General features: G+C 37.0%; 1 protein-coding gene across 2 annotated transcripts in view; it reads right to left on the bottom strand.

Annotated features, from left to right (window-relative positions):
• crim1 (cysteine rich transmembrane BMP regulator 1 (chordin-like)) overlaps positions 1-13,065 on the bottom strand; it is a 264,844-nt gene extending 251,779 nt beyond the window's left edge. For both annotated transcript variants that reach the window (XM_041252822.1, XM_041252823.1), the window contains exons 1-2: positions 12,469-13,065; positions 7,357-7,530 (exon numbers count right to left, since the gene is read on the bottom strand). In XM_041252822.1, coding sequence (XP_041108756.1) covers positions 7,357-7,530; positions 12,469-12,781 — 487 coding nt within the window. In that variant the 5' untranslated portion in view covers positions 12,782-13,065. The remainder of the gene's footprint in view (positions 1-7,356; positions 7,531-12,468) is intronic.
• Between the last annotated feature and the right edge of the window lie 7,927 nt (positions 13,066-20,992).

Below are 20,992 nucleotides of genomic sequence, written 5' to 3'. Positions count from 1 at the left end.
ACAGCCCTTCCTCCAGACTCTAAGTGGTCACCCCAGCGCTTGACTTAGCAGCCAAAACAAAAAGAAGCGACATGAAAGAATAGTGCACAGAGCTTTTATGCTCTTGCTGATGACGTATTTATTGGTTATGGACGGATTCGCCTTCCAGAAAAGCAACCAAGATTACAATTATTTTTTAGCTTTTTTTTTTTTTTTTTTTAAATGCAATTTTATCAAATGGAAATCCTGCTGTCTGGTTTCTCTTCAGTTCACCCTTCAGTGTGCCTCATGACATAGTCATAGTACCCTTTCAAACTATTTTCCCATCTGTTGAATACTGCAGCACCACTTATTTCGCAAGTTCAGACAAATGTCCTACACTGCTGCTTATTCCAGTAAGCGTTTATTTAATTTGATTAAGCAAGCACTATTTTATTCATGTACCGAGGCATATCTTAGACAAAATCTGACCGATGAGAAAAGATGAAAAGCCATACAGATTCAGAACAGCAGCTACAAAGCCATACCAAAAACATTCTTCACATTTTTTTACCAACTCCACCTTAACCTCAGAACTTGAATAGGCTTGCAAAGCTCTACTGTATAATATGTGGCTTATTTGTCAGGTAACAGATCCAGAATCTGGAGGTGTTGTCTTCATATTTATTTATTTTTTCTTGCTTTGCATGAGCCGCCCTCTGAAACAACAAACTATTCAACACCACTGGGCCCACAGCAGAGAGCAGAAACAGGTTGCTTTTGGCAGGGTTTCTGTCCTCTGTACACACTGGAGCCTGTGAAGAGCATGACTAGCTCCCCAGCACAAATATTCACTGCTGTAATCGTGCCAAAAAGTATAAAGACACAAACTCAAGTAGTGGAATGTGAGGCATTTCCTTTAATGTCCTCTAACTTAGGAAGGTCAGAAGACCATTAGAAAAAAGCTCCAAAATTACCATGGTCTCACTGAATTTCTCTCTGTCGGATTGGCGAGGACAAACAAGCTTTCTTGCATGCACGTTTTAGACTATGGAAAAAACCTTGAATTTAACATGTTAAAACTAGAAGAAACAAGCACATGTTGTACATTTTCCTCTTTAAGCTTTTCTCACATCTGTACTTTTGCTGTAGGTGTGTTTATTCACACAACTTTTTACTCTTAACAAAATTAACGCCAAGTGTATATAAAAAAAAAAAACCTAGATGTTGTATTCAATGTTATTAAGTGTAACTCTGTATGTAACTAGTAAGTAGCAAACATGACAAAACAGAAGAGGGAAAATGTATTTATTATGTAAGGGGCATACTCTCTCACAGGGTGCACTTTCGCAGCAGCATGGTGGACATTGGGTTTGAAGAAGAAAGTTACCCTGACCAGCTGACTGACGAGGCTGAAAGAAAATAATTAAGTCATCACATTATATTAGCCATATTATCTATTTATTTTTCAAAATTTCTAAAGTGCCACTCACCAGTAGGTATCGGGGCCCTACACAGATACAGTACAAAATGCTCTTAGAATTTGAGTACAGAAAACAAATCTCAATGCATGCTAGATCTACAAATATGCGTCTAAATTTAAAAACAGCATACATTTATGTATATACAATTACAGCTCTCGATAAAAGGAATATTCCGTTTACCATGTAAAAACGCAGATTATGAAAGGAATATGAGAATTCAGCCTGCAGAGCATTCAGAATATTCTAGCATTCTAAATACTTAATATTCGGAATACTTGTGCCATCTAAGCGTACTGAAGCATAATTCTTCACCAATGCATTTAAACAATTTCTGAAGACTTCTCCCAGTGGACAAACTATAAACTACACTGTCCACACCAGGGACTATTGTTTTCCATTAACCTCCTTCTTTAAAAAAGAGAAGCTGCAAAAAATAAATAAATAAATAAAAATAAATAAATAAATAAATTCAGGGGAAATGGTGCACTCCAAGTTTCCAATAAGTCTGTTCTATTATTAGTCACTTACACAACAGTTAATAATGAAAAAAAAAAAAAACACAAGACAGGAACCAATGACGTGTTTCTGATACAAACGGTGGATGTTATGAAGACAATTTAATGGCAAGGATCTGATGCAAAATAATAAAAAAATCTTAAAAAGGGCTACAAGTCCAGGGTAATAGGAACTAGCTCAGGGTTGCAAGAGGCTGCATACCTGTAGGAAGGCAGAATAACGTCTTAACACACGTTTTGAAACATTGCTCCAGTCTACAACTGCAAAATCTATATTCCATGCAGACACTTTTCCATGAAGGCATATGCAAACAGGGATCACACGCAAGCAGCGACCTACAGTGGGAGCCATGGCCAGCTTATCACCTGTTGCCACACTTGCAGGACAATAACAGAACAAACTGTCAAATAACTGTATTATAAAAAGGTACAAAGCTGAAACAATATTTATATTCTTTAAAATAAAACTCCCCTCACAGTCTACTAAGAGAAACAAGGAATATTTGTTGTATAGGTTTAAATAAATAAAATATAACATAGCCCAGTGTAATGTGAAGGGAAGTATGGTAAGCAGAACAATAATAAAAATAAAAAACACTGTAAATACGCATCACTATTATGGCAAAAAATATATGAATATAATATTACCAGGTAAAACTACCATGGTAATTTGCATAAGTCTGCAAGGTTGTATTAGAAGTTTAAAATGCTTATGATCGTTAAAAAAATATACATTATTCCTGGGTTATGTAATACAGACATGAGGAACGTCAAGAACACATCTTTCCTGATCATAACCCATATTACAAATATTTGTAAGCAAATATTGAGAAAAAGGGGACAAGTCAGAACAGTCAGACTAGTGTAGTCTTTAACTTCACAGGAATAACTTAATCCCCTTTTTTGCGACCACATGGTTCCGATTTAGTACAGTGCATCAGACTTAGTTTAGCTGACGATCACAACATCCAATTAACTTTTGGTACACTGCAATTGGGATTTGCAATGGTGCTAACATTAGTCCAAGCAAGTGGATCAAGCTCACTTACTCTCCCTGTTGGGCGCATCAATTGGACTAAATCTGGTGTATTGCAATTGACCCTTACCTGTTAGATAGTCAGGTAATAAACTTTTTAAAACCTAATTTTATTTAAAAACAGACAGCATTTGAAATTGTTCATGGGAAACAAGACTAATTTAATTGAAATGCTTTTTAGGGTTCTCTGTATAATGTATTTTAGCCTACTTTTAATAATAATAACATAATTTATGATATTCAGCTGAATTGCACCCCACTTAATATCATTTCAAACTGCGTTTCTTGTCATGCAGCAATGCTGGCTGTGCAGCATCTGTTCTCACTTCAGTGTTTTGTTTCAAATTAAATTGGAAACGTGTTGCAAAGGAAAAGATTTGGACAATAAATCACAAAGGCTGAAATAATTACTCTATAAGACTAATGAGAAAATATTGCTTTGGGAAGTGACCAGAGTGCATAGGCCCGACATGTAAATACAGTTAATTCTCATTAAAACAGATTCTCTAAAAAAGGTCCTGGCAGTCGTTTACTGGAAATGATTTATTAAAATAAGAATTCCTTTAAACACAAATTTCATGTTAGTATCGAATTATTTTGGAGCATTCTCAGTGAAGAAAAATGAGAATAAAATGGAAAACCATAGCTCGAACCGCTGAGTGTAAAAGGCAGGGCCATTGCCAGCCATGCCCAAGCCCTCAAACCCCTATCTAAAATGACCTAATAATATTCACAACTGGGCCCTCAAGACTACTGTATAGAACTGCAGTTTACAAGCCACTTCCACTTGTGGTTTAGCATTGGATTAATAAGATGGATTTGCTCAATTGTGGACTACCAAGGGAATGTATTTATTCTTTATTATTATGCTGATGTGCACTTCTATCTAATCAACATTATTACTTTACTTTATCCATGACTGAATTATGAATCTATACCAACATACTATTAACATCAGGATCCTACCTATTGTTGGATGTTCTGGAACAAAAAAAAAAAAAATTGATATTTATAAAAGGATTAACATCAATTCATTGCAAAGGTAGTGGCTTAGTCTTAACAGATACTTTTCAAAATAATCTTACTATTAGGCTGCCTTCTTTCTAGTCAACATTCTTACCATTCGAGCACGTTTAATTAACTAGGCTATGGTCGTATGAACTGAGCGGTACGGTGTGACTAGTCTGTGACAGTAAAATATAGTCTATAGATAGCAGCCAGACTTTTAATGAATGCACACAAGGGATGAAATGCATTTTATGTTGCAACAAAGCAATGTGTAAGAGAGCCTAATAACTATTGGTCTGATTTTAACCGGGCCTGTGCCTCGGGGGCTACAGATATTGGGAAACATATTAACTTGCATCCACATTAGTACCTCTGTACTGTAGCGCTGTTTGGGGACTATACATCCTACGATGCATTTGGAGTTGCCATAGTGCTCACACAAAAATGTGAATTTTTCTTGCAGATGAAAGAAGGTGTTGAAAGCAGTGGATAATGCACTTCAGCATGTGATAGCCTAGCGTCTTCTGTAGAAGATGCAGGACAGTTTAACTAAACTGCGTACTGCACTGACCTCAATTTTATCGTGGAGAATACCACACCATACTTATTTTTAGCTGATCATGGCTACCACTGTATAATAACACTTACACAACAACAACCGCCAAATTCTAAAACAGACCGTCTTACACAGATGAGATAATAAGTTTTTAGGTAACTGTTATAGTTACTAAAACCTTCTTCAGCATTTTGTGCAAGATAAGAACTTTATATTACTGAATGAATGTATGCCAACATACTATTAATGCCTATTGTGGGATGTTCTAATGATTTTACAAAGGTAGTGGCTTAGTCATCACAGATGTTTTTTGAAAATAATCTGGAGTAGGGAAACTGGTAAATTTAAAGATCTGTATCACCTGGGCTACAAGCATGGTTCATTAATGTACAGAGTAGACCAATGCTGGGTGGAACCAGGGAACCAACTGAACAGTCTAAAGTCTTGTTCAAAAAACAAATTTGTTTTTAATTAACCTTAGGGAATCCCTGAGTTTCGCTTTGAACCAGACCCTGTTGTTGTATTGCAAAATAGAGTAATTCAGCAGCCTTTTTTTTCCTTTTTTTTTTTTTTTAACAGCACTGTCAAGATTGCACATTGAACATTTAAACAGCCTTTTTCAGCGCTCAGCACAGCACGTAGTGGCAAGTAGATCAGGCAAATCTAGTTAACCGGCACCAATTAAATCAGACACAGGCTGTCAAGCCCCCAGTGCACCTCTGCACATTTCTGAGTAACAGCTTTGCTAAAATAAAACTTCAAGATGATGACAATTACCGGCAGATCCCACTTAGGTAAACCTCTCATCTGTTTTCATAGCTAGCAGCAGCACCAACACACTTCTTTACAGTCACAAACAAAGCCACTGTTATTCAGGGATTTGATTATAACCGTGATAACCACCCCAGCATAAACCCAAACAATATCCTTGTTTGCAAATTGTGGCAGGTCATACCAAGCATGCAAAGTCTGACAACCACACCCCCAGACTACAAAAACAAGAGCTGTTTGTCAAGGACTGTATTGCCCGCTGTTAAATTTGTATGGAAATTTGTATACCTGCAAATTGTTTAAAACATTAAGTTTGCCTTACTGTGCATTTAAACATACACATTCATGAATAGTTTATACATATAATTCTACATTTGGTTTACTTTCTGCCAGCGTATTCAGTGACTACAGGCAGAGAAAATGTTGTTTTTTCTTTTTTTAGCACAAAATGTTTCTACGAATACAAAACAGACTGTAACAGAGAACAATTAGAGAAGAATATACTTTATACTAGAGCAGTTACAGTCATTGGTAAATACCAGAGAAGTTCAAGAAATGGGCATGTTGCTTTCAGAATGGACAAAACAATATAATTCCATGTTCTGCACACAGAAGAAACACACACAGTATCTGTAGTTATCAAAACAAACAGCAATCTGAAGGTACAGTAATAGGCACGCGCTAAAGTAAAAAGATGCAGAGTATTTGTTCAGCTTAAAAGCCTGGAAATATGTTTTCATACGATTACAGTAAATGGCACTTAATAGCCTAATGTACGCATCCTGATCGATCCAAGTAAACTAATAAATTAATGTATTAAAATATCTCACTTATTGCAGTTTTATAACATTACCACAAGTCTGTCTTCTGAAGCATTCACAGCCTGTTGAACATAGCTGTAATTTCACACATTTCTAAAGCCTAATTCGCACAGGACTAAAAATCACCACAAACATTTTACCAACATCTGTGAAATTTAGTCCAATGCGAACATTCCATTTCTTTTTATCCCAGATAACTTTCTCAGAGGTGCTCAGATTTTTTTTTACAGGACATCAGAACCATCTGTAAAATTTCAGACTCGAGCGTCCTGTGTCTTTGTACTCCCGTGCATATCAACTATGTCAGTGTTATGTTAGATCTGATACAGAATTTATGGGATAGTTGCATCAAAGCAATACCAGACTTTACAGTAAACCATAATATAATATTAATTTGTATAATCTGTCCTGAGATTCTACAGTTCAGCAAAATGCAACGATTGGCCATAACCAAACTGGGGATCGGGGGAAAATACAAAACATAATTGGTGACTTAAAAAATGGATGCTTTGAACTGTGCATTTGAAGATATGCAAGGAAAAACATAACATTCAAGGGATGAAATGGTTATTCTAGCCTTTGGAAAAAAGAAGGTACAACAAAAAGATTTATTTGCACCAGGTTCAATGTTTAGAATCATGCACAAAAGTGCCTTCTCTGGCCACAACATCACATTTCATTTTGAATTTACCGACTTTTCTTGATGAAAACTAATCCACGTCCATTCACCGCTTCTGACCAGCTCTGAGGACACTTGATTTTTAGTCCTGAGCGAATCATGTTTATGGAAGAGTCTGAAGGACTCAGCGAAATTGCGTACCAAATTATGCTTGCTAATGGTACACATACAATCAGTGCATTTGCTTGTGAATTTTAAATGTCAACAGTTTTTGCTGAAAACTCAGCTGTCATTTTATGGAAAGTATAAAGCTTGTGAAGGTTTGGAGACCTAAAAGCAAATAGACAATTTCCTTCCATCCTTCATTTCTTGGGAAACTTAACATGCTGATTCTGTATTCTGCTTAAGATTGATAGATTTATCAAGTGGATAGATTGGAATTACATGGTTGGTATTCTCAATGGATTCCACTAATTGAAAATACCCAAGTTCCTTTCTTTTTTGGAAATTAGCTGTAATTACCATTTATAGGCAGCTGAAAACACTGAGGCAGTCTTAATAAGAATATAAAAGGAGATAGGTGCTTACCTTCGATCCTCTTTAGTGCCGACATACAAGTTTCTTGACTTGGAAATTCAAATGGATTATTACAGGTCCGAATGCTGTCACACTCACATTTCCCATTTATTATGTTGCAGCCCGTTATCAGGTTCTCATTGCAAGGCTCAAATCCAAGCAGCTGATCATCATCCCAGTTTTCATCTGCATGACAAAGACAGATTAGTGTTTTTTGTGAGGAAAAAAAAAAACACATCATAGCATATTTAACTTTTTAACTTTGCGTCCACCAGAGATGGAGTCTCAAGACCTGGTCTTGGTCTCAAGATCACATTTTGAGGTATTGGTCTTGATCTCGGTCTCGGCTCGTCTGGTCCTGATCTCGGTCTCAGCACGTCTCGTCATGCACTCAGACATAAACCGTTATTAATGACAACAATGAACAAATTGTTGACATTAAACAACAAGCTGGCCCAAGGGCAACAAAAAAAAAAAAATCATTTAGCCGTACTGGCCCACCTAGAGAGCAGTTTGACAATTTTGGACAGCATTAAGTGCAATTCCCCCAGTTTTACACAGAGTAGTATTATTCTACTGCACCTGAAGGTTGTTTATTGCTGTTGTCAATATTGGGTTACATGTGAAATAATAAACTGAATGGATCTAATAAAAAAAAAAAGATATATATATATGTTTTGGTTTTGTTTTTTTGCCTTTAATTTTACTAAGTAACCGCATTGAGATTAAAATCTCTTTTACAAATGCAACGGAGCCAAGAAAGGCAGGAGGTACAAAAACACAGATACAAAAATAAAATACAAATCATAATAATACAGCCAACAATCAGTGAAACATTCAACAATCAAATAGCAACAAACAGTAACAAGTCTGTTCAACTACTTAAAACATGCACACTCTCAAGTAGATAACTGTGCAGCTTACTCAAATTGTACTAAAGTTATTTGGGACTGCTTAAGTTTAGATTGTAAATCATTCTAGGAGCAAAATAGACAAATGATTTTTTTAGCAGCCTCTGTATGCACTTTAGGAACTTTGAAATTAAAAAATGTATGCAATCTAATACTGTAGTTACAAAAATCCACTGAAGTATTCATTTATATATGGAGGTAATTTACAAATAGCCTTATATAAACAGAATATACCAGTGCTTCAACCTTCGCAAAGCCAAGGAGGTCCAGCCAACCAAACTATATAACACACAATAATGGGTACTATAACTTGAATTCGCAACATATCTCAGGGCTGCATGATATATAGGATCCAGTTTGCTTAATGTTAAGGGTGATGCAAACCTATTGACTGTGTCCTCAATCAATTTATGGTAAGAATATCCAAGCAATTTTTTTCAACCTTTTTTTTTTAACTACAGAAAAACAAGATCAGATGTATACAAAAGCAGCAATCATGAGTTTCAATTTTTGTTGCAAGATTATCAATATGGACCTTAAAATTGAGATTACTATCCAACCAGATACTTAGTTATGAACTATCTCAATAACTTTGTTACCTAAAGTAACTAAAGATAATTCTTTAGTAGCATGTGTCCTTGTAAAAGAAAATAGCATAGCTTTTGTCTTACTAGAATTTAAAAGAAGCTTTAGATTAATTAAGACTCGTTGAATGGAATCAAAATCAGCCTGCAAATTACTGATTGCCAGGGGGGGGGGGGGGGGGGGGGGGGGGATTACATAGTAAAAAATAGCACCATCTGCATGCATGCATGGGGGCATATATATATATATATATATATATATATATATATATATATATATACAGTGCCATGAAATAGTATTTGCCCCTGTCTGATTTTCTGCATTTTTGCATATTTCTGACACTGAATGTTATCAGATCTTCAACCAAAATCAAACATTAGATAAAATGGACCCTGTGTGAACAAACACAATGTTGATACTTATTTCATTTATTTATTAAAGAAAGTTATGCAACACCCAATGCCCCTGTGTGAAAAAGTAATTGCCCCCTGAGACTCAATAACTCGTTACGCCACTTTTAGCAGCAATAACTGCAACCAAACGCTTCCTGTAGTTATTGGTCAGTCTCTTACAGCGCTGTGGAGGAATTTTGTCCCACTCCATCAAGAACTGCTTCAACTCAGTGACATTTGGACGTTTGAGCATAAACTGCTCAATTTAGGTCCTGCCACAACATCTCAGTGGGGTTTAAATCTGGATTTTGACTAGGCCATTCCAAAACTAAAATTTCTTGTTCTTCAACCATTCTGATGTAGACTTGCTTGTGTGTTTCGGATCATTGTCTTGCTGCATGACCCAGCTGCTCTTCAGCTTCAGCTCACGGACAGACGACCTGACATTCTCCTGTAGAATTCTCTGATACAGAAAAGAATTCATGGTTCCTTCAGTGATGGCAAGTTGTCCAGGTTCTGATGCAGCAAAGCATCCCCAAATCGTGATACTACCACCACCATGCTTGACCGCTGCTATGAGGTTCTTACTGTGGAATGCAGTATTTGGTTTTCGCCAGACATAGCGTGGCCCATGTTGGCCAAAAAATTCCACTTTTGACTCATCTGTCCATAAAACATTGTTCCAGAACTCTTGAGGATCATCCAGGTGCTTTTTGATAAACTTGAGACAAGCATTCATGTTCTTCTTAGTGAGCAGTGGTTTTCCACCTTGCTACTCTGACATCAATCCCATTTTTGCCCAGTGTCTTTCCGATGATGGAGTCATGAACACTTACCTTAGCCAAGGTGAGAGAGGCCTGCAGATCCCTGGATATTGTTCTAGGGTTCATTGCGACTTCCTGAACGATTTTACACCTTGCTCTTAGAGAGATTTTGGCAGGACGGACACTCCTGGGAAGATTCACTACTATCCCAAACTCTCTCCATTTGGACAGTATGATCTGACTGTGGATTGGTGGAGCCCTAGAGCCTTAGAAATGGCTTTGTAACCCTTTCCAGACTGACAGGCATCAACAGCTTTTTTCCAGAGGTCTTCATGGATTTCTTTTAATTGTGGCATGATGTGCCTCTACACCTGTTTGCTGACAACTTCACTGTGATGGTAAGGGCCAATGTTAGTCAGAAATTTATATTGGGCAGGGCTGGCCCAAATCACACCTGACTGTTAACCAAAGTATTCAAACAGCTGACCCTAATTATCCCTTCAATTGGGTTGAGTTAACTAGGGGGGCAATTACTTTTTCACACCTGAAGATTACATGTTGGATTACCTTGCACACCAAACATATGAAATAAGCACCAAAATTTGGTGTAGTTTTTTCTCTCAGACCCTCTATATACTACTACAACCCAAAATGTTTACGGCTTGAATAACTGACTATATATGATGATGTTGGGTTTTTAACTTTTTTTCCGACAGTTAGGCTGTATTTGTTCCCCCGGCACTATAAAAAAGTTGTATGTGTATATATATATATGTGATCGACACAAAAAAAGTCCACAATGTCAAAGTGAAAAATAAAATCTACAAATTGTTCTAAATTAATTACAAATATATCAGAAAATAATTGATTGTAGTCTTTTTCAGAGTAATCACAGAACTAAGACTTTCAAGAATTCGACTCAGTGGTGTGGAACATTCTGTTAAACTACAGATCTCATGTTTAAATAACATTTTTAGGATTATTTTAGGAGCCTTGAAAAAACAAGTTCTAAAAGAAAAAGAAAGAGGTGCAGGTCACAACGTAATCGTAATAAGACGCCCATGTTTTGCAGTTATCTAACCTGATTTTGCATATAAACATCGCAAGCTAACTTGTGATTGATGTGCAATACATTCTGTTTCACATTGAATCCGGTCTAAGATCCGGTCTTTTTTCAGCTGTTTTTAAGTCTTATTGGTGCCCCCTACTGGCTACCAATGCACCACCATAGAAAAGTTTCTCCTGACGCTATTTTTTAGGTAGGGAAAGTGTACTACGCAGAAACGAAGATGCATATGGCTTTCATTAAAATCGATTAGTAAGGGGTTTACAATTGGAAACAATGTACCAAACATATCTGGAATACCTTTAGAAAAAACTGGTAATAACAAGCTGAAACAACTTTGGCAGAAACATCTGGTTTGAATAATGTTTGAGTATGTAACTAGTTACTATGCAGCAGTCTGCTCTACCGTAGTACATTTTTTTAAGACAAGGGACAAAAGAACAGCACAGTACCGTAATTGAATAGCCTAATGTTTGACCGTCATGAGCAGAAGTGCAGCTCTAATGTAACGCGGTTTTACTGGGGTATTTTAGTTGAAACACAATCACATCAATTACCGAACACGTAGCTAATCCACACAAATATATAACCAGTATAATAAATAACCCCCTCCCTTCGTTTATGATGACGACGGGCCATTAACAGATTAAGATTAACGATGTATTAGCTAAATGTGAGACACCACTCCGTGAAAACATTTTAAAGGATCAAGCATCTGATCTCCGGAATTTGACGTGTAGGTCCTTGGCGCTGAAGTAAAATATACCAGCTCATGCGCAAGCAAGAGGCATAGCAAACATTCCTATTTAAAAAAAAAAAAAAAAAAAAAAAAAAAACAGTGGAAAGGGGGGTCTGACACCAAATCCAAAAACAGCAAGGAATCTGTTACACCCCAAAATAAATGGAAACCCCACATGCAGCAAACAGATTAACTCTAACATTTTAATGAAATGGACTGCTCTAAGAAATGCATTATACAGACTCCTGCTACTATGGAAGCTGATTGACATGGAGCTTTGCCATGCACAGTTCTGATTATGAGATTGCTTTAACAGCTGGTTCATAACATTTAGAAAAACAAACCATATAGTATTTTTCAACTAATTCAACTTTGGCTCCAACCAAAAAAAGATCATTGACATTCAGCTAACTTTTAACATCTGGCTTCCATGCTAGGTCAAGATAATTTAAATATTTGGTGACAACTCATATTGTCCTTCATTCATCTTTTCGGAAAATGCCATCGTTTTTTACGCACAAAACTATATATTTATTTGATCATGCTGACCATTGGTTCGAAGCTTATAATTTCTATCCAAATAAACATTCATAAATACATTGCCCCGCTATCATTTGCAATTAATAACAAAAAATAACATAATACGTGCTTTGATTTTGACGCATACCTTCACAAACCCCAACTTCATATTCCGTAATGGAATCACCGTTGAGTGGGGGTCTGATGACACACCGCAGACCACGGTCACAAGTCCCGTACAGTCCATAGACTCCCCCGCAGCTCTCGTTCTTTTGCTTCGCACAAACCGAGCAGCAACCGCAGATACCCAAAACTACACTGCCCGGACAGTTCTTGGGCTCCTCGCATTTCGATTCATCACAGGGCAGACACACAAGCGCTCTGCTACTTTTTGCCATCAGGATCAGAAGTTGGGCAATTAGCATGCATTTCGCAGTAAGGTACATCATAGAAGAAGCCATTTGTAATAATTTATCCAAGAAGGCAGCAACAAAATAGAAATCAAATCGAAAGATATGGTTCCAGCAAAGGCAGGTTGTGATCTTATTTTTTTCTCGTTTCCTTAAACTTTTTTCATGTAAGACAGTGTTGGTTAAAAAACGATGGTTCTTTAACACTGATCTCGATTTAAAATAAAACTACTCTCCCTCACTGTGCACGAATATGCAGCATACGACAAAGTTTCTTCCTAGTTTTTCTCCACTCTACAAAAAAACTTTTCTTTCTGGAGTCAGAAGTAGCTATGCGATTGCGAATTTTTTAAAAAATATATATAGATATATATTATATATCGATATTCATATATAGATATATATATATATCTTCTATATATATATATATATATATATATATATATATATATATATATCTTCCTGTTTAGTGTTCTCGAGCTCCGATCCACATCAGTAATGCACAAACCCCAAGAAAGAACAAAATCATTTTGATTTGATTACTTGACTGAACCAAAAGCTTTCCTGTCACGATTCTGATCTGTCCTTATGTTTATCCTTCTCTGAAAACCCAGCACAAGGCGTTTCACTTGCTTCACCCTTCAGTCCTGTTATGACCTCATAGTAAACCCCGCCTTCTTTTCCATTAGCTTTGTCTCATTGGGCAGACGATTCCATATATTGAAAACGAAATGTTGGCACATGAGCAAGGTATAAAATCAAGTGTTGTTCTGAAGCTGTGGTAATTGCAGGTGTTGAGCTGAGATACATTCTCTGGTAGACCTTTAAATAAAGCACATACCGTAAATTCACACTTTCTAAATTCATCCACTCTGCTATTTGCAAACTGCAAAACATTTTATAATATTTGAATATAACATTCATATATAAGTGTATATATATATATATATATATATATATATATATATATATATATATATTATATATATATATATATACACACACACACACATTATATATATATATATATATATATATATTATATATATATATATATATATATATATATATATATATATATAATATCGTATATAATCTGCACATATTGCAGTTCTCAGTCCATCTACAAAACTGGAATACTGTGTAGACAGTTTGAACATGGCAAAAAGCCGAGATGGTTTTGATGATTTAGGCATGCTGGATTGAAAAAAAAATAAAAGTATAATTTACACAGTATTTGATGATTATTTCACTGGCCACTTACTTTTTTGTTTAATATATGTAACAATCACTGCAGACTTGTTACCACTACGTGCCAGAAGCAGCTCTGGACAGTGCCTCTAGCAGGCTCCTCCCAGGGAGCTCTCATGTTGGGGAGAGAGCTCCACACCCTGGTGGACCTTGTGTTCTGCATGCCACCACAGTTCAGTACCACTCAACTGGCTGGACCAGAGTATTTCCAGCAACTACAGGTCTGAGTATACTGACCCTGGCCTAAGAAAAGACTCTGCCCCAAACTGGTCAGTCACTGGGAGGGTCAGTGTGTTGTGATGGAGTGGCTATCCAAGGTGACCTACCAGGTCAGATTCCAGATGAGGGTTGGGTAGTCATCCTCCACCACAACCACCTAGCACCCTACCACTCCTTGGGAGCCATGGGGAGCCAAGCTACGGAACTCACTTCTCTCTCAGCACCATTGCCAGACCCACTGTCTGACTCCCCAGCAGCTGGGACCCAGGACATCGTAGTGGAGACGATCCACAGCCACCTCAGTCCTCACCGCAGCGTGGCCAGTATTCCCTGTCAGCCACTACAAAGACTTGGACTTTTTTTACGAACCATGGATAACGGGATGTTCGGCCCTAAGGTGGGGGCAGTGTAACAAGCACAGACGACCTGTTACTGCTGCCTGCTAGAGGAAGCTCTGGACAGTGCACTCTTTGGGGAAAAGGTAAACTGTTACTGTAAATTCTTCTTTTGCTGTTTATATTTGTTATTGCAGTTACTGTCTTTATTAAGCTATGTAATTCAAAGATTGTTAGCTTAGTTCTGTTGTTTATTGTGTTGTTACATGTGCCACCTTGAGACTGTACAGTGCGAATGTGTGAGGGGAGCAGCTAGCTGGAGCTGTGAGTGAGGGTGTGTGGAGTGGTACTTAACTGCTTGGCTGGCTGATTGATTGTTCACCTTCTTTAATAAGAGCTAAAAGAGCAACTCTGGTCTCTCTTTTGGATAATTTATAATTAGGGCTTCTGTTTATCAGTGTTTATTTTTAGCTGTTTTCAAGTTTTATGCAGATATCCTGAAATCTTTTATCCCCTCCCCCTCCCCCCACCCACCCAGGGCTTTTGTAACTCAACAGTACTTGCACTTTAGCACCCTTTTTCCTTTTCTGCCTTCTGGGGGGGGGGGGGGTTGTGTCTCAAGGCCATTTTTTTTTTTTTTTTTTTTTTAATTTCGCCACAATTTGTAATCTCGTTTTAAATCTCGCAAGCGTGTACAAACTTCCCTGTCTGTGGAGCCTCCACTAGAAATTTAGGAATTTGCTCCCACTCAGTAGTTGCGGTGGATTTAAAATACTGAGAACAAATCAATGCTAGATACAAGTCAGGAAGAAGGGACATTGCATAACTGCACTGGGAAAGGGGTGAAATCAACGTTACAGTGTTCTTATAGTTTTTATTGGATATATACCAATTTCTTTTTTTGTATCTGAAGGGTTTTATCAGTGTTTAACGGTTAAAATGAAAAAAAAATCTGAAGCCCTATGTGACAGGATAACAATTACTTAACATGCAGACTGCCGGGGCAAGACTTGATGATTATCAATCAAGTCCCAGCACAGCTGCTAAAAGGAGCAAGAATTTCTCACTCGGAGTTGGGTGTTCAGTGTGGAGAGAAGGGGAGAAAAATACTACCAATTACCATTGCTACACGTTCTGGTTCTACACCAGCCCGCTGCTTGTTATAGATCAGTGTTTGTTTGGCCAATATGTCGTTTTTTTTGTTCTGTGTTTTGTTTGAATAGCGTACCAAATTGTGTGGTGCTTTTTATAGAGTTGAGGCCACCAAAATCATAGCACTTTTGAACTAAGCCCATCGCAAACACTTCAGAGATGAAAGTCATGGGAGATTAATGAGTTGTCATGCTGCAGCTCCTAGTTACCATTGTTTGTGTTTTTTAATTAGGTGCATGGATACTAGATTGGGTTAAAGGGCTTCACAATATGTTTGTCTACATAAGAATTTTTTTTTTTTTTTTTTTTTTTTTTTTTTTTTTTTAAATGCACTGCACATAGGTGATGATATGACCATGGCATGTATTCATCCAGAGCTTGATAATCCTAAAGCACCGACTGACAAGTTATTTTTGTTGAAAGGCAACAGCAGGCATGCATGACAGTGGAACTCTTCCAATCTAGTCATCTCATTCATATTTTGTACTCAAATTTGAGGTTACAGAAAAGAAATAAATGTTTTGTAAATTATATAACAGTACTTCACTGCATTCTGACTCTGTACAAACATTTTCAAAATGATGTGTGGGTATTCATATTTATAAAAGTGGGGGTTTTAAAACAAACAGGGATGCAGTACAATTACTCAAGTTCAAGGAGATGATGGGACTTGCAGCTAAGCAGTCTGCATGCATAAAACAAATCTGGTCCTTATTTACAGAGGTTGGACAAAAATTGAAACCACCTACACTATGCAGCACATACGTTTGTTTAAATATGCTGTACCTCAAATGACTCGTTTGTTCATTATGGAATTGGAATTCCATAACAAACAAATGGAATGGACTTAATATGTAGCTCTTTTCAACTCAGTTTCATTCACAATGGGCAATAAATCTCACCTACTTTAAAAGAGGGCGATAGCAGGTGCTCAATTTACAGGTGCCAAGTCAAAATTTACTTTTTAAATTTTACCATTGTAAAAGCATAGTAAAGTGTTGTAAAGCACAGAGGTATGATAAAGTATTTAACAAATTTTTATAAAAAACTATGTAGAAACAGTAAATGGTATGAATCATGTTCTTAGAATTGAGGCAGTACATATTTACAGAAAAAAAAAACTTTATTAAACAAATTACTTTATTTGTCAGAGCTGCTTATAGTTTATCTGGACAGTGCCAGGTATCTGAATAGAGCCATATTACTGAACAGTCTGTCTCAGTTTGTTGTTGAAAGATGCTGTCTGAGCTCCAGTAGAGCTCACATGGCTCTGATTGGCTGACTTGGCAGTTAAGGGAACAAGACTGGTTGCTTTTGTCATTGCAAAGTATTGATTTGCTGGATCTGATGGATAACTAAATTTGGACCAATTGTGTCTTTGTTCCGTATTTGTTGTCCAATAGATGTGAACTGAGCTTTCAATTGAAAAAGCTGTTACTTGTGCGGATTGATTTTGAATTTGATTCGCAGGTGATAAGATGACCTTCTAGCGACCATCTACTGTGTATTAATGCCCGCTATACCTGGAAACTGATAAGCTGATGATACTGAATCATTATTTTTTTTACACAAATGCTTGTGCAATCATATCATCACAAAGTATTTTAGATTATATATGTTGTAAAAAAGATGCTCGCCACACAGGCTTGCTCGAGTTCTTTTCCATTCCAAACATGACCCAACATATAGGATTGAAAGAAACCTGCTGACGCACACTTTTAATAATACAAAATAAAAAAAAAACGAAACAAAACGCCTAACTCCTTCAAAGCTCTTACTAAACATTTCTAGGTTCCCTGACTCGTTCATAAGGCAGCTAAGCCATTTACCTGACAAAACATACAAAAACACAGTATTTCAAGACCAAACAAAAAGGCATCAAACAGTACCTTTTACTATGATTGATCAGTCGGGCTCTCCACACAGCAGAAGACTGAGCAGACTGACTGATCTCCTTTAATACCCTGCGCCTGGCTCTAATTTCAATAATAGCCAGATACAGATGATAATTAGCAATAAAATAATAATCAAATAAGGGCTTTTCAGCTCGTGTCCTTCTGGGAGGTGTAGTCCTGTGACCCCCCCTGGACTACACTCTCACAATATATACAGTGCCAAGAAAAAGTTTGTGAACCCCAATGATAAGTAGTTTTACCGTCATAGCCTTCTTGACTTCTTTTCTTAAATATCCAATATGGTTTATATTAACCAATTCCATGGTTTTTTTTTAAATAAAATGATGTATGAATTAGACAAACAATGAGTAATTAAAATTCAGGGTATGTGAAAAAGTGCTCAATTAAGGGGATAATTAGAATCAGGTGATTAAATAATTAGGTAGATATGCAGGGGTGAGTTTTGGAGGCCCCATCCTATATAAAGATCAGAAAGTTTGTGAGTTTGGTCTTCACCATACAGGTGTGTGGAAACACGCCATGTCATGATCAAAAGAAATTTCTGAGGAGCTCAGAAAAACAGTTATTGATGCTCATCAGTCTAGAAAGTATTACAAAACCATTTCTAAGAATTTGGGGCTCCACCAATCCACTGTCAGACAGATAGTCTACAAATGGAGAAAGTTCAAGACCACAGTCAGTCTACCCAGGAGTGGTCATTCTACCAAAATCTCTCCAAGAACAAACCAGAAAATCATCAAGGAAGTCACAAAGAACCTCAGAGTAACATCCAAGGATTTGCAGACCTCTCTTGCCTTGGCTAATGTGAGTGTTCATGACTCAACTATCAGAAAAAGACTGAATAAGAATGGTGTTCATGGAAGGATAGCCAGGAGGAAATCACTGCTCACTAAAATGAACATTGCTGCCTGTCTGAAGAGCACATAGATGATCCACAAGACTTCTGGAACAATGTTCTCTGGACAGATGAGTCAAAGGTAGAACTTTTTGGCCTAAATAAGAAATATTATGTTTGGTGAAAACCAAACACTGTGTTTGATCAGAAGAACCTCTTGCCAACTATCAAGCATGGTAGTGGGAGAGTGATGGTTTGGGGCTCTTTGCTGCCTCAGGAACTGTACGGTTTGCCATCATTGGCAAAACCATGAATTCTGCATTGTATCAAAAGATTCCAGAGGAGAATGTCAGGCCATCCGTCTGTGAGCTGATGCTGAATCGAAAGCGAGTCATGCAGCAAGACAATGATCCTAAACATACAAGCAGATCTAAAAAAGAATGGCTGCAGATGAAGAAATTCCACATTTTAGAATGGCCTCGTCAAAGTCCGGACCTGAAGCGAGCTGTCCATGCAAGGAAACCCTCAAATGTCACAGAGTTGAAGCAGTTCTGTAAGGAGGAATGTGCCAAAATTCCTCAAAACCGATATGAGACTGACCAACAGTTACAGGAAACACTTAGTTGAAGTCATTGCTATTCAAGGAGGTTACTGAATCTAAAGGTTCACATACTTTTTCACACATGGATACTGAATGTTGAATCATTTGTGGACAAATAAATGTTGAAAAAGTATCATGTTTTTGTGTCATTTGTTTAATCAGGTTATCTTTACTTATTAGGATTAGATTAAGATCTAACAACATTTTAGGTTTGAAATATGTGAAAATCTTAAGGGGTTCACAAACTTTCTCACAGTATATGTGTGTGTGTGTGTGTGTGTGTGTATGTATATATATATATATATATATATATATATATATATATATATATATATATATATATATATATATATATATATATATATATGTATATATATATATTAGGGATGCACCGAATCCAAGTTTTTGGGATTCGGCTGAATACCGAACCAAATACTGAATCTGTCAAGAAAACTGAAGGAAACTGTTCAATGAAACAGACTGGCAGCAACTTCCATGGGGTGTGCGCAATCTACAATTTTGAGCCTTTCAGTTAATAGTATTTTTTATTACCAAATAGAAATATATAACTGAACAAGATTTCAGTTTGAAACGTACACAATTTACCGCTAGTCCCCACAACAGAACACAACAGAAACATCAAAATACAAAACTGTTTACTTTACCTTTACAAGAAAGTAGAGCTCCATCTTTGCTATAACCCACTATTTTCTTTAATGACGTTTCAACCTGTGTCTTCTGATCTGAGAGTAGCGTTGCCAACAGGCTCCAGAATCTCGGACACTTTAAAGAAAGTCAGGTTTTGTAACTCACCTCTCTAAACTGCAATGTATTCGGTAAAGTGAGTGTGAATTGAGCGAACTGTCGCTAAATTAATTGAATTGTTTTACTTAGCTGTTACCAAAAGCACACACATTCCTGCGAGGATCGTTTCCTTCAATCAGACCAATACAGCAGCTGATTGGCTTTCTCAGTCTGACTGGGCGGGACTGTGTGAAGCAAGAAATATTAAACAGATAGAATCTTTACCTGCTGTCACAAGGTTAAATGAAAGAGTGCTGGTGAGTGCAAAGTTATGTATAATAATGGTGTTGCACTATTTTGATAGATATTGTTTACTGTATAAAAAGAAAATCAAGTAATACGATTAATCATTGTTACGAGGCTCTCCGGGTAGAATCGCCACCACAACTAAACAATTAAATACATTTGCTAAACTGCTTAAGCCATTCACGCTCACTTTACATGTCAAATATATTGCAGGTTAGAGGTAGGAGTTAAAAAAAAACCTGACCTGCCATGAACTGTCCTGAGGTTCTGGAGCCAGTTGGCAACCCTATCTGAGAGCTATGAGGAGCAAATTGCAATGATGAGTGACCTGAATCTCCCTGCGAAATAAAACCCACGTTGATTTAAATGCACCGTGTGTGTAACACATGTCAAATAGGCTATGAAATAGTTTTAAAAATATGTTAATAAAACACAGCAGCTCCCAAATGGTTGAACTTGTAATGGCACATTACAGTAACGTAATTCAATTTACTAAGCATATTGTTCAGCAACGTCTTGCACATCTGACAGCTGTAAAGTTACTAAAAATATATATTTCTGTGCACCGATTATTTAATTTATTTTTATCTCAGTATTACTTCTAGATCACGTTTGACAGACAAAGCAACAAAGCACAATATTCCACAACTACAGTTTGCAGTTACTATATATTATAGGTTTACTCCATGAAAAGTGTGATGTGAATGTGCTGTTGCATACGGGGGTATGTTTGCATTCAGCAACTGCGTGTGCCACCAGTAATTTAGGGAGTTGAGAGCTGCGACAGAGTTCATCAAACGTGTTTTTGTTATTAAATACAACAGTTACGTTCAAACCATGTCTTTTATTTAAATAAGAACTGCACACATTGGAGGGACGTATTAAAATGGATGTGCATCTGGG

The sequence above is a fragment of the Polyodon spathula genome, chromosome 6 (genome assembly GCF_017654505.1).
Source record: "Polyodon spathula isolate WHYD16114869_AA chromosome 6, ASM1765450v1, whole genome shotgun sequence".
NCBI classification, from domain to species: domain Eukaryota; kingdom Metazoa; phylum Chordata; class Actinopteri; order Acipenseriformes; family Polyodontidae; genus Polyodon; species Polyodon spathula.
This window is presented reverse-complemented; position numbering and strand designations above follow the sequence as displayed.